This window comes from Eubalaena glacialis, chromosome 7 (genome assembly GCF_028564815.1).
Source record: "Eubalaena glacialis isolate mEubGla1 chromosome 7, mEubGla1.1.hap2.+ XY, whole genome shotgun sequence".
NCBI lineage: Eukaryota > Metazoa > Chordata > Mammalia > Artiodactyla > Balaenidae > Eubalaena > Eubalaena glacialis.
The window spans coordinates 109,124,820-109,138,575 of record NC_083722.1 but is presented as its reverse complement, the minus strand read 5'-3'; the positions used below and the strand labels follow the sequence as shown (position 1 = coordinate 109,138,575).

Sequence of the window (13,756 nt, the reverse complement as noted above, 5' to 3'; positions counted from 1 at the left end):
GACTCAGGTCTCTCCAGGGTCCTGGGCAAGGTCCCCCCAGGAAGCACACCATTCAGAGTCCCTGTCACTCTGGGTGTCCGCTCAGCCAGAAGCAGATCTTTAAACATGCGAATCAGAACATGCCCGGCCTGCCTCGCCCTCCTTGGCTCCGCCTTGCTCTGCCGATAGACCCAAAGGCTCTCTGCTCCCCCCCTCACCCGCCACTGTGCCTCGCTGATCCCCAGATAGCACACCTGCCACCCCCCTGCCCGAATGCTCCCCTCCCCCACCCGCAGCCCTGGTCATTCCCTGCAAGTCTCTGGTCTGCACGGACATGTGGGCCTATTGACCTCCTGACCCCCGTCTACACACTCAGCCCACGAGGCAGGAGGTTGTCTTTCGTGTCATTGTCACTGCCATCAGGGCCTAGAACAGCTCATAGCACAAGCGAGTACGCGCTGGACAAGCGGGGAACTCAGCGGACGCCCACAACAGCCCCACGCCGTTTCCTGTTTCACAGGTAGAGAAACTGAGGCTGGAAGGTTCAGTCACCTGCCCCAGGTACACAGCCAGCACAGCCAAGATTTCAACGGAGACAGCTGACCTCAGAACCCACCGTGTGCCCTGCTGCACTCGACTCGCTGTGTGGCCATGCCTTTGCCCTTGGAGTTGAACTCCACGTTGACATCCATCCGATGGGTATGAAGTCCCAGCCCTGCCCTGCCCTCAGAATGGTGGTGAGACTTGGAGGATGTCACCTGTACAGTGCCACACCCACGACGGGCTGGTAAGAAGGGGCCTCAGCCAGGCCTGACCTCAGAAGGGTTAACATGGCCTCTTTGTCCCATGGTTGCCATGGGGACAGTTCCTGTCCTTCAGGAAGCAGGGAGAGCAGTTTCCTGTTTTGAAGAAGGCTCGAGGGCTGTTTTCCTCCAATCAGCCTGCCCAAAGAGGGGCAGGAAGCCTAGCGCCGGGCCACCCCTGCTGCTGGGTGTGTGGTGGAGCCATGCCCACGCCCAGCCAGCCAGGAGGGGCCGTTGTGGAAATGCGGCCTCAGGAAAAAGCCAAACGGGCAGCAGAAGGAAAAAAAATGGCTGGCCGGAAGAGGGCGGTCACTTCCTCCACAGACCCTGGATCCCACCCAGTGGTGATAAAAACTCCGAGTGGCCCTGCCCAGCCTCAGACTCCCCTCCCCCAGAGCTCAGCCCTTCCTTGGGGAGTCAAAGGCCTGCTGCACAAAGGCTTTTGAGGCCCCTGCCCGTCCCTCTCACCCACCCCTGCACACTGGACACATCAGCCTAACTGGGCTACTGACCCCCAGTTCCCACTCCCACCCGCTGTGTGGCAGGCCCTTTCCTGCTCCCCTCTGCTTGTGTGATTTTTTTCCAGGGTGCAGAGCAAAGCTTGCCTCCTCCTGGAAGCCTTCCTCGCATGCGTTTGAGCCCTGCGACCGTGGGTCAGGAACATTCATGAATTTAGGCCTAATCTCTCTTGGGGTCCCTGCCCCAGCCTCCTTGGGCCATCCTACCTCCGGACTTGTCCCTCTGGCTCCCCTCCCACTCCGGCTACAACACAGGTCTGGCCATGTCACTCCCTCCCCCAGAAACACTCTAAGGCTCCCCATCACCAGCAGGGTAAAGTCCAAACTCTTTGGCTGGCCATTGGAGAGCTTGTCCAGAGCACACTTCTCACCTCGCCCCAGTCCTGCCCTCCTCTTTCATCCCCACGGGCTGTACCCTCACCTGGAACGGCAACCCTACCCCTCCACCTGTAAATGCCACTTTAAAGCCCAGCCCAATGTCACCTCCCCTCCTCTAGCCCCTCAGCCCATTCAATCTTCTGCCTTCACCCCTAGCTCTACTGTGTCACTGTTAGCTGACCCAGGCCCTTTTCTCAGACCAAGCCATGAGCTCTTCAAGGACAGGAAACGGAAGAGAGAGGGGAAATAACATCCTTTCATCCTCACCATGACCCCGAGAGAAAGGTCTCATTGTTCCCATTTTACAGAGGACAAAATTGAGGTGCACAGAGGCGAAGTGTCCCACTCCCCCAAGGCCACAGAGCCAGTGACTGGTGAAACCAGGGGCCTTCAGGACCCCCGCTCCTCCCTCTGCTTGTGCCTGGCCCGGTGTGTGCAGTGGGGTGGGGGTGAGGGCCCGATCTTTGGGGCACAGGAAGGGAGGGGCGGCCTTGCTAAGCCAAGTCCACCCCGGCAGGTGTCTGGCTCAGATCTGCCCACCCCTGGAGCCAGGAAGGCAACTCAATTACTTTCCAGGGGGAGATAAGCCCTGAAGCTGATGATGTCGCAGCCGTGGCGTTGTGGGGTGAGCAGTCCAAAAGCACAGAGAGGCTGCAGGGCTGGGGTCATTTCCGTTTTCGTAACATGCATTTTATCCCCGGAGACAAAAGGCATAGAGCTGCTCCTCGTGAAAACCGGGAAACCAGGGGGACTCTGCTACAGAGAGGAATGCGAAGGTAGCTGGCCTTGCACCCCAGCTTTATGGAAGCGCCCCCATCTCGGTGGGAAACAAAACCCTGATCGTTCCCCCACCCCGGGCCAGGAAGCAGGGTCCAGGCTGCCTCCCCGTGCTCCCGAGGGGCTCCCCCGTTGCCCCCTCTCACCCATCCCAGTATACAGAGGCTGCTCAGTAAATGCTCTCTCCCATCCCTCTCCTGCTCTGATCGTGGGGTGTGCGTGCCCCAGTTCCCGGTGTACTTTGTTTGTAAGCATTTATTGAACACCAACTCTGTACTAGATGTTTAAATGATAATGATCATTTCTTGAGCACCTCCTGTCTTCCCCTGTCCCCTCCTGAATGCTTTAGATAATTTATCTCATTTAATGAGCAGAGACACTATTATCATATCCTTGACAGGGCAGCAGTGTGTTGAAGTGGGTAAGAAAGCCAGCCCCAGAGCCAGGGTGGAATCCCCACTATTCACTAGCTATGTATCCCTGGGCGAATGCCTCAGCCTCTCTGTGCCTTGGTAGCCTTGTCTGTAACACAGGGGTAATAACGTTGCCTACTTCAGGGGCAGGAGGAGTTTGTTTGTTGGGAGGAGTAAATGAGCTAATATATGCAAAAGACTTACTGAATGCGCCAAATAAGCACTCAGCAAATACTAGCTACCAATGGGGAAGCTGAGGCTGGGACCTGCCCTCCCGCCCAGGTCACACCCAGGTCAGTGTGGCTCCTGACCACTGCGCTCTACCGCCTGTCTGGGAGGCTTGGCCGTGGAGCTCACAGAGCCTGGGCGCTCTCTGTTTCTGGAGATCACATCCAGCTTTGGTGCTGGCTCTGCAGTTTGCCGAGGCTTCAGGCAGGCGGGAACAGGGAACTGAATTTCAGTGGTTTTGATCTGAGGTCACCTAAGTTGTATGCAGAGCTCCACATCATTCCGACTTGGGCCTGGATGTCAGGGGGTGTGGATCCCAGCACTGGAATCCCCTGACTTACCGTAGGATCCCAGGCCAGTTATTTTTCCCTCTGGACCTCAGTTTCCCTGTCTGTCAAGTGGGCATAACACCTACCCTGGGTGGCTCACGTCTGCTGAGAGGAGCAAGTAAGATGGTGAGTGATTTGGAAAGCATGAAATCTAGGCAGACTTTGTGCCCATCACAGAGAAAGCAGTGTAGCCTGGTAGTTAAGAACATGTTCTCAGAGTGAAGGGGGTGTGAGTCATGGCTGGGCTGGAAGGGCAAGTCACTTCCCCAGTCTGGGCCTCAGTTTTCCCAAGTGTGAAATGGGGAGATAAACACTTTATAGGGTTCTTGCGAAGAGTGTGTGTGTGAAAGGCTCAAACCCAGAGGGATGATGGTCATCACCCCCCACACGGTTATTGACCGCATCCCTGAGCTCAGTGAGTGGTTATAGCTCAGTTCCATAAGGACTAAGCAAGTCCAACCACCAGTATTAGCTCCGGATGTTTGGAAAGCCCTCTGGTCTTTCGCATCCATTTTCTCGTATTAGGAAAAGCAAACAAAGGAATAAGCGTTTCAGCTTCACGGCTCATCACTCCACACCACCGTGTGGTTTCAGCTAAACAAGTTCAGACCTGGGTTTTTTTTCCCAACTGCCCTTGGTGCTATGATCTTTTAAAGTAGACTTTGCTTAGCCTCAAATCCCAAATTCAACAGTCGTGGCAAGGTCTTAGCGAAGCACTGAGGTCTCTTCCTGCCCTCCCTTCTTCTTTCCACAGGCCCTACAGCAAAGGGTAAGCTGGCCGTTGATTGAATTATCTGAGCCTCCCTCTCCTGCCCCTGCCTTGGGGGTCCTAGGTTCTTTGAGTTTTATTGCTAATTCCCAGAAGTGATCTCAACTTTTAAACGATATTTTCTTCTTGCATCAAATATTGAAGTGATTGATCCACTCACTCATTTGTACCCATATTCAAACGGACACCTCCCACCCTCTGTACCTCTACCTCCATCACCTCCTCCAAGGCCACCATCTCCACCACATCCATCAAATCCATAACCTCCATCCACCTCGTCCTCCACCACCTCCGACTACATCACGCCTTCCACCTTAACTGTGATGTTCACAGCTACTTCTATCCTGTCACCACCTCACCCTACCCCACATCCTTCGCCTCCAACACGACCTTTCCCACCTCCGCCATCACCTCCATCACCACCTCCATCATCTTCTCCACCGCTTCCATGCAGGGGTCCATAAAGTTTATGAAGGGCCTGTCTAGGTAACACAAATTCTGCCATTGATTTCCTATTTCAGAGGCAAAAGGTTTTCCCCACAAAATGCTGGAGGCTTAAGGACTCTGTAGCGGTTCAGAGACGAATAAGTCCTTTGAAAGGATCAAATTCATTTCTGAATTTGGAGAAACTGAGGTACACCCTAGGCCCTTGCCTGAAACGCGCATAATCTGATTCTATACTGTGGGCATTAAAAGATAAAAATAAGACAAAACCTACAAACTTGGTTAGGTATATGGAAGTGCTTGGTGAGTGCGAAAACATAAGATTTTTCATAATGATGGGAAACGAGTTTCACCTCCCCAGAGCCTTTCCACATTATCTAACTGAAATTTATTGATTCCTGTCTTCAGTATGTGTGCATTGAACATCCTCTGTGTCAGGCACCAACTGGCTCATGAAACAATTCAAATCAGACCTTCATACAAGTTTTATATTTTTAGTGAGCACCTAATATGCACCAGGAGTTCTGCTGGGTGCAGGCCCCCAGATATCCAGAAACCTACCCCCCTTCCAATAATGTATTAATAAGCAGACAGAGGTCAGAGGATTAAGTTTTCACCCCGGTGAGAACCTGGGGAAGTCTCTTCTCTACTTCTGTGGACTTTGGCAGTACATCTGGCCAAAAAGTAATGGGGTGAGTTATCCAGGGCAGTGTTTCTCCAGATGTATAAACAGATCACCTGGAGGTCTTGTTAAAATGCAGGTTCTAGTTCAGTAGGACTGGGGTGGGGCCTGAGATTCTGCATTCTTAAGAAGCACCTGAGTGCTGCTATTGCTGGGCTCCACAGACGATGCTCAGTGCAGTAAGTGTTTCATCTGTGCAATGAAAACATATGGTTATCTGGGACTGCCTGGACCAAACGCTGGACCAAAGGCATCTAGCTTCAGGGAGGACAGCCAAGGCTGTGAAATGCCTCGTGGCCATTTGGAATTCTGCCTCCTCACAAGCTCCCAGCACAGCTGGTCAAAGTCACAAAAATTCTAGCCTCTGCCACCTTCAGTCCCAGTAAACCAAAGTGATCCCAAACAATAGTCTGAACCTCTGTCCCAGGCCTTTATTTTTGTGGACAACACATATTTTTTGAAGACCTACTAAGTGCTGGGTTCCTTATTAGATGCCAGGGCTGCAGGGGTAAGCAGAGCACACACAGCCCCTGCCCTGGAGTCATCACCCTGGCATGGGGCCATTTCTGGGCCTTTCGTCCCCAAATGAGGGACAGGAAGGGATGGTGGTGGTGCGGGGGGATATGTTCCATGCCCCCCCCACCTACTCCCACATAGTAGATACATTGGCTGAATTGCCTAAATGAATTGAGGTGCCCCAGCCCCGCACCCTCCCACAGAGTGCTGGGGTTGCTGCGAGCCTACACCCTGGCACATAGTGGGCTCACAACCAAACTACTAAATGACCAAGCCACACCTTGAGCTGGGTCCTGGAGATGCAGACATGGGACAGCCAGGGCAAGAACAGTCAGGAAAGCTCATGTGAACTCTTAGTTTACTCGGTTTCCTCAAATGTAAAATGGGAAGAATTTTGATACCAGCTTCATAAGGTTGTGGTGAGGCTTAAACGAGTAAATATGCAGGTACAGAGCTTAACACCTTGCCAGGCACACGGTAGGTGCTCTATAAGTATTGGCTGCCAGTTACAGATGAGAGACATGACCCTTGCCCTCAGCTTTCAATGGCTGATGGAAGGAAGCCCTTGGTATGGCTTTCAAAGCACGCCTCACCCCAACCTTCTGTGCCTCTTATCAGATGTTGCCACCCTCTATTTCCCTGCCTTGCCAAACCCCTCACGGCTCTTCCATCAGGCCATGCCTTTTCACACATCTAAGTCTCTGCCCAAGCTACTCCCTCCACCTGAAAGGCCTTTTTTTTTTTTTTTGCTGGAACCCTCTCCACTCAGGGGCCGCCTCTTGAGTTCCCACAAGCTCCTGTCCCCATCCCAGCACTTGTCCGGGGAAGCAGAACTGCCTATGTTTGCGTGGCCAATCCAACGGGTGCTCAAGGGTGAAGGCTTGAGTCATCCGTGTCACCCAGCACCAGGCCTGGTCCCAGCGAGGTGCTGGCTGGTGAGCGCTGAGTGGACAAAGGCTCCTCATCTACCAGGTCTCCCTTTCAATGTCACCTCCTCAGGGAGACCTTCCTTGATCACCTGTTCTCTACTCCAGAGGTTCTCAAACTAGCTTGCATCGGAAGGACCTGAAAGATTTGTTAAACACGGGATTTCTGATTCAGTTAAGTCTGGGGAGGGCCCTGAGAATTTGCATTTTTAAAAATTACTCTGCCCCACGACCCTGGTTTATCTCCCTCAAGGCACCCATCACTCTCTGAAACGATGTTTATTGCTTATTTGACTTGTGTCTCCACTGACATCCCATTTAAGCTGCACTAGGGCAAGAATTTGGGGCTGTCTTGTTCTGCGCTCAGCATGGTGCTTGGCCCAGGACTGAATGAACGCCCGAGGTTGAAAATAAAGTGATAGACGGTCCGCTGGGCGAAGGGACCAGGAAGTCCCCAGAAGCCCAACTCGCCAGCTTCACCCCGCCCCTCCCATCCTAGTGCCTTGAACCTCGCGCAGCTCCCCGAGTCCCCACGGCCATGGCCCCTTTAAATGTGCGCGGGGACGCCTCGCCCCTCGGCTCCCTCGATCCCTGACAGAGCAGAGAGGGGAGAAAAAAAAAAAAAAGCCTTCCTCTCCGGGAGCGGGAGGAAACGTCTAGGAGGGGGCGGAGGGGCAGCGGCGGCAGCGGCGGTACGGGCAGCGGCGCGGCGGCCAGAGCGCAGCGCGCGCGGAGCTGGGAGCCGGGAGCGGACGCGACACCGCGCGCTGTCCCGGCCGCTGCCCCCCGGCCCCGCCCCCGGAGGCTCGCGCCCTGCGCCCCCCTGGCCCTCCGCGCCGCGCGGAGTCCTGAGTGAACGCAACGCCGCGCGCCCCGCGTTCGCGCCCCTTCCCCTCCCTGCCCCCGCCCAGCCCCGCCCAGCCCCGGAGGCTCGCACCCCCCAAGCCCCCACTTGCCCTGCGCGCTGCGCGAAGTCCGGCGCGCGCCGGGGGCGGGGCAGGCGCCAGGGGGTGCGGGCCCCGCGGGGCGGCCATGGAGTGAGGCGGCGCGCGGACTCGTGCTCGGAAGGACGGACGCACCGACGGGCGGCCCCTGGCTCCGCGCGCTGGAAGATGAACAGAGCAGGTAGGAGGCTCCGCGCGACCTCAGGCGCCGAGGGACGCGCGCGAGGGGCCCCCGCCAGGCGCTCCAAGTTGTAGCCCGCGGGGCGCCGGGAGCTAGCTGCAGAGAAACCCCCGACCTTCCCACTCTGCTCTGCCTCGGCCGAGGTATGGGCGGGTCACGAGTGCCCTCGCCGAGGAGGACGAGAACATCGGGGGCCGCTGCCCCTGTCCGAGACGCCCAGCCTCGGGGACGCCCCCTCGGTCTCGGCGAGGCCGCACCCTGGCCACATACGGCCGTATCCCGCTCCCACCGCGGTCCCGGTATTGAGAGTCCCCTCGCAGCGGGGAATGACTCTCCCTTCGCAAAGGCGACTTGGTCGCGCCCCTAAATCCTCACTCCTGCTTCTCGGGGTCCCCGCCAGGCCCTCGCTGGCCCCTCAGAGGCCCCTCCTGGCCCACGGGAACCGTCTGAGGTTTTCCCCACTGCGGGGTCTATCCCTGGTCCCTCGCTACTCCGAGGCGCGCCCTTAGCGGATTCTTGCTCCCTTCTTTCTTCTAGACGCCCAGACTTGGCGCTCGCTCTCCGTTGGAACTAAAAAGCCCTAAATTATCACACACACACCCCCGCAGCGCACCCCAACCCCCTATAGTGCCGTGGCCCGGGGCCTTCTTTGTGCCTCCCCCAGGGGACCGAACGCTTAGGGGACGCCGCGGCTGAGCCGCACTCCAGGCGTTCCCTCCCAAGCCCTTGCTTCTCTGCCCTCCAAATCTGCCTTTGTTAGGCCAGGGATTCCGTGAAATCCAGAATGCGTTTTACAGTAGATAGTGACCTCTCCAGAGGAGTGCCATTTAACAGATTTATTAACTGAGACTCAGAGATGGGCGGTGCCTGGAACCCAGTTCTCGGGTTCCTGGAACCCAGTTCTCGGGTTCCTGACTCCTCCGCGGGGAGGGCAGAAAGTTCCCTCCAAGAGGCGAGTTTGCAAGGCAGCAGCCCCAGCTAACTTCATTTGCCTGACAAGGAGCGATTACTGCTCTTTTAATATTTTTCTCTTAGAATTTAGCAGAAGGCAGCTCCCTCTCCGACCAACACCCTTGTCCGAATCCGTACTCCAAAACACACATCCCTGAAGAAACAGGAAGCCACCATTTTGGCTGTCTTAGAACCATATCCTGCTGCCCTGAGTATGTGTAAAAAGTGTGTGTTTGTGCGTGTATGTGTGTGTGTTGTGGGCTTTTTCTTTTTAAAATCTTTCTGATGAAAAAAGTCATTGTCTTAGGAGTGAGGTGCAGATGGGAGACGTTTGGCTGGATTGATCTGACAAAGGAGAGACTTGGGGGCCCGGGAGTGTGGTAGCCGCCTCCCTGTGTCCAGGCCCTGTTTTGCTGGGCGTGTACGCACCTGGACAGTGAGTGAGTGTTGGTCGCAGAGTAGGGGGTGGGAGTGGGAGCAGGGATGCCCCTTTTGAGGAGTGCAAAAGGCTGGGGCAGGGTCCCAGCGCCCAGCCAGCCACTCCTTGTAGGAAGGAGGTGGCCTGCTGCCTGATCTGGCACAGCCTGGACAGAGCCAGGCTAGCTCTTTCCTACACTCCTAATAAAACTCGCTGAAAACAATGGTGAGAGCCGGTCCAGTATTCCCACGTTTCCCTGCATGAGGCTTGGGCAAGCCCTCCCTTCTCTGAGAATCTGGGGGATGGAGTGAGCCGGAATACACGTAAAGGCAGGTTTGGTCCCAGGAAATCTGACATCCAGTCATTTGCCTCCAGCATAAACCTGGTTACTTTTTCAGTGTGACGGCAGTCATAGACCTCATGTAATGATTCCTGTGTGCCAGGCTCTGAAGTTCCCGATCATGCAGCATAGTGGTTCATAGACTCCATGGGACTGAATCTCGTAACCACCATCCTCTTAGTTATTGTGGCACAGCCAGTGTGTGGCAGAGCTGGGGTTGGAGTCCAGGTCTGTCTGAGCCGGGGACCCATGCTCTTCCCGCTCTGTCGTGGATCACTGGACTAGCCTAACAGCAGCCTAATTAGAAATCATCAGGCTTCGCTGGGACATTCCAGCAGGCACCCAGCAATGAAAGTTAAATTAAGATGCAATTGGAAGGTGAAATTGGAAGATAATTACTCTTGGAACATATGGTTATGAGAGTTCCAGGGGGAGTATGGTGAACTGCAGTTGAAACAGACACAGGGGCTGAAGATGGGAATGTCAGGGGATGTCATCAGAAAAGCCATGAGTTTAAAAGGCTGTCGTCGGCCAGAGCAAGCAGAAGGCACTTACTGACTGGTTGGTGCAGTCCCCTCACTCTGCACATGTGGAAACTGAGGCTCAAAGAGGGGAGGGGACTTGCCCAAGGTCTCCCCTTCAGTTAAAGGCAGAGCCGGGAGTGGAGATCAGAGCTCCGACTCCCAGTCCAGTGCTCCTCCCAGTACCTCTTCTGATTTAAACTCTGCAGAGCTGGCAAGGGAACAGCAACATGGATGTGTGAGTGGCAGATATTTAATTAAAGTAGAGAGAGAAAATATAAACTGGTACCAGGGGGCTGGCTGGGGATGATTTCTATCACTAGAAGCTCTTAAAAATCTCTTCCTCCTGTCACTGTGACTCCCCACCCCCAGTTAACTCTTGGCCTCTTGGCTCAAAGGGTATTCTGCATTCGAGTCATCCTCAGGTGTAGCAAATTGCCAGGAGGTTTTGGGAGTTGGTACCTCAGGGTGGGGAGGGTGTGCCCCCCAGGCTCTGTGTTACAGAGAGAGAGAAGGTTCATGCAGCAGCCAGAGGGACTCAGGAGGCAGCGGAGGGTCCAACAGTTCCATCCATGCTGGGTTCTGGACAGTCAGAAAGTTAAGCTCAGCCCAGAGGAGGAAACCCCTGCTCTGATTTATCCTGTAATTGCCCCATCCCTGCCATTCTCTAAAGCTCAGCCAAACTGGACTCTTTACTCCCAAAGGGCTTGCATCTAACTGCCTCTGGGCCTCTGCACATTCTGTTCCTTCTGCCTGGAACATCCAGCCTCTTGTTTTAAAACGTTTTTAATTTAATTTTTATTTTATATTGGAGTATAGTTGATTTACAGTGTTGTGTTAGTTTCAGGTGTACAGCAAAGCAGTTCAGTTATACATATATATATGTATCTATTTTTTTTCAGATTCTTTTCCCATATAGGTTATTACAGAATATTGAGTAGAGTTTCCTGTGCTATACAGTAGGTCCTTGTTGATTATCTATTTTATATATAGTAGTGTGTATATGCTAATCCCAAACTCCTAATTTATTCTTTCCCCCACCTTTCCCCTTTAGTAACCTTAAGTTTGTTTTCTAAGTCTGTGAGTCTGTTTCTGTTTTGTAAATAAGTTCATTTGTATCATTTTTTTTAGATTCCCCATGTAAGTGATATCATACAATATTTGTCTTTCCCTGTCCTACTTACTTCACTTGGTATGATAATCTCTAGGTCCATCCATGTTGCTGCAATGGCTTTATTTCATTCTTTTTCATGGCGGAGTAATAGTCCATTGTATACATGTACCACATCTTCTTTATCCACTCCTCTGTCGATGGACATTTTGGTTGCTTCCGTGTCTTGGCTATTGTAAATAGTGCTGCAGTGAACGTTGGGGTGCATGTATCTTTTCGAATTAGGTTTTCTCTGGATGTATGCCGAGGAAGTGGGATTGCTGGATCATATCCAACCTCTTATTTGACTATTAAAATCCTCCCTGTCCTTCAGCATGCACCCTGGTGCTATCTGTCCCCTGGGTCTTCTCTGGGCAGAACTGGTCTGAGACCCTTGTACTGAGGGCAGGGGCTCTATGTGGTTCCTCTTTGTGAGGGAAGCAGGGAGGGAGCAGACCTGGAAGCTCTCACACTCTTCATTTTCTCTCCTCCCTCTTCTGTCTCTCTTGCTGGCTCCTTCTCATAACCTTTGGGCCACCGGGGCTCCCTCCTGGGCTCCCGCTTGTCTCTGCCCCCGCTCAGTCACTTGGTGGGCTCACCCGGCTCATGCCTTAATCCCGTCTCTGTGATGGCTGCCTCCAGGCCTCTTCCGGGAACCCAGGCTGGTCCATCCGAGAGCCCACTGACAGTTCCTCTTGGGGCTGTGATAGGCAACTCAGATGTAACACGTGCCAATCGAAATTCTGGTTTCCTCCCCTGGCACCTGCAGCCTTCCCCAGTTCAGTTGGTAACAAATTCACTTTTCCGGTTGCTGTGACTCAAAACCTTCGTGTTGTCCTTGATTATTCTTTCTCTTACACCCCAAATCCAAACTGTCTGTAAATCCCACCAGCTCTACCTTCATATTTGGAATCTGACCTTTTCTTTCTTTCTTTCTTTTTTTTTTTTACCACTTCCACTGCTACAACCTGGTCCAGGCCTCCATCTTCCCTGGCCTGGATTATCGCAGGCGCCTCCTCCCTGCTCTCCCTCCTTCCATCCTCACCACTTCTAGTTCGTTCATCACACTAGCTGGAGTGTGCATGGCCTTCTGCTCAAAGCTAAGCAGCATCTACACAGTCTTTGTTTTGTTTATTGATGTATCTAAAGAGTCTAGATGAGTGCCTGGCAAATAGTAGGTGCTCGATAAATACCTATTTCATGGAATTGGACTAAAGAAAACTGGATAGGAGCGAAGGAAAGCCAGTCATTCACTTTATGGTCACAGTGAGTCCTAACTCAGCCTTATGTGAATTTCTCACCTGGTTAGCGGTCCCTGGTCTCCCTGGCCTCAGTTTTCCTGCGTTTTGCCCTTCTCTGCTGGGAGCCTTGAGTCTGCACTGTAGAAGAAATGCTCAGTGGCAGAAAGGTGAAGGCAGAGGTTCAAGGGACTGGACCAGGAAGCAAGAAACCCCCATTCTGGGACTTCCCTGGTGGTCCAGTGGTTAGGACTCCACGCTCCCAGTGCAGGGGGCCCGGGTTCGATCCCTGGTCGGGAGCTAGACCCCACGTGCTGCAACTAAAGATCCCGCATGCCACAATGAAGATCTCGCGTGCTGCAACTAAGACCCGGAGCAGCCAAATAAATATATATTTTAAAAATTCTATTATTAAAAAAAAAGAAACCCTCATTCTACTGGGGCCCTGCTCTGGACTCGCTGAGTATTCCAGGCCAGTCACCTGCCCTCTCTGTGCCTCAGTTTCCTCATCTTTCAATGAGGGGTCAGACGAGGCCTTTCTGACTCTGGCATCCTTTGATCTCAGAGGGGTTGTGGATGAAACGCCCTGAGCTCTAGAGCTGGGAGCAGGGCATGGACACTGTGTACCTGTCACTCCTTAGGGGCTCCTGTGGGGAAGGCATTTTCTTGCAGGATCACGCCTCAGACACCCACTGTAACCTTTTCCACGGAGACGGCGCCCACAGATCAATAGCTTGATTGGATGAAGGATGGGGGGGTGGGAGCGATGCAGCCTAGGTGATGGTCATTTTTCATGGCCCGTCTGTCCCTCTGTCAGGTCTCGTGGTGCCCATGTGAAATACCACCTGTTAAGGATGAGACGTGAGAGTCCCCACCCCCAAAGAATAATTTCATCCCAATGCCTGACACCTGATGTTGAGAGCGTGACGCTTGTATTACGTCATATATCAATGTAGAGCAAGACTTACACCAGGGGAAGATGTGGGGTAGGGAAAGACTGACTTTATTAGAACGATAATAGCTACTGCTTATTGAGAATACCTATCTATGCAAAGTCCTGCTAATATATATCTTTTAATCTTCATAACAACCTCTTTAGAGTAGGTGTTACTATGGAACCCATTTTACAGACGAGGAATCAGAGTCAGTTTCATAGCTTATAAGTGGCAACGGCAGAATTTGAACCCAGATCACCAGGCTCCAAAGGCTTATTATTACCCTGTTACTCCACATTGACAGGTAGCTCTTTAA

At 53.3% G+C, this 13,756-nt stretch overlaps 1 protein-coding gene across 1 annotated transcript in view; it reads left to right on the top strand.

Moving 5' to 3' along the window:
* The first annotated feature begins 7,774 nt into the window (after positions 1 to 7,774).
* The window catches only part of FGD5 (FYVE, RhoGEF and PH domain containing 5), a 115,046-nt gene continuing 109,064 nt past the window's right edge, over positions 7,775 to 13,756 (top strand). Inside the window, exon 1 of the mRNA XM_061197318.1 lies at positions 7,775 to 7,887. Coding sequence (XP_061053301.1) covers positions 7,875 to 7,887 — 13 coding nt within the window. The 5' untranslated portion in view covers positions 7,775 to 7,874. The remainder of the gene's footprint in view (positions 7,888 to 13,756) is intronic.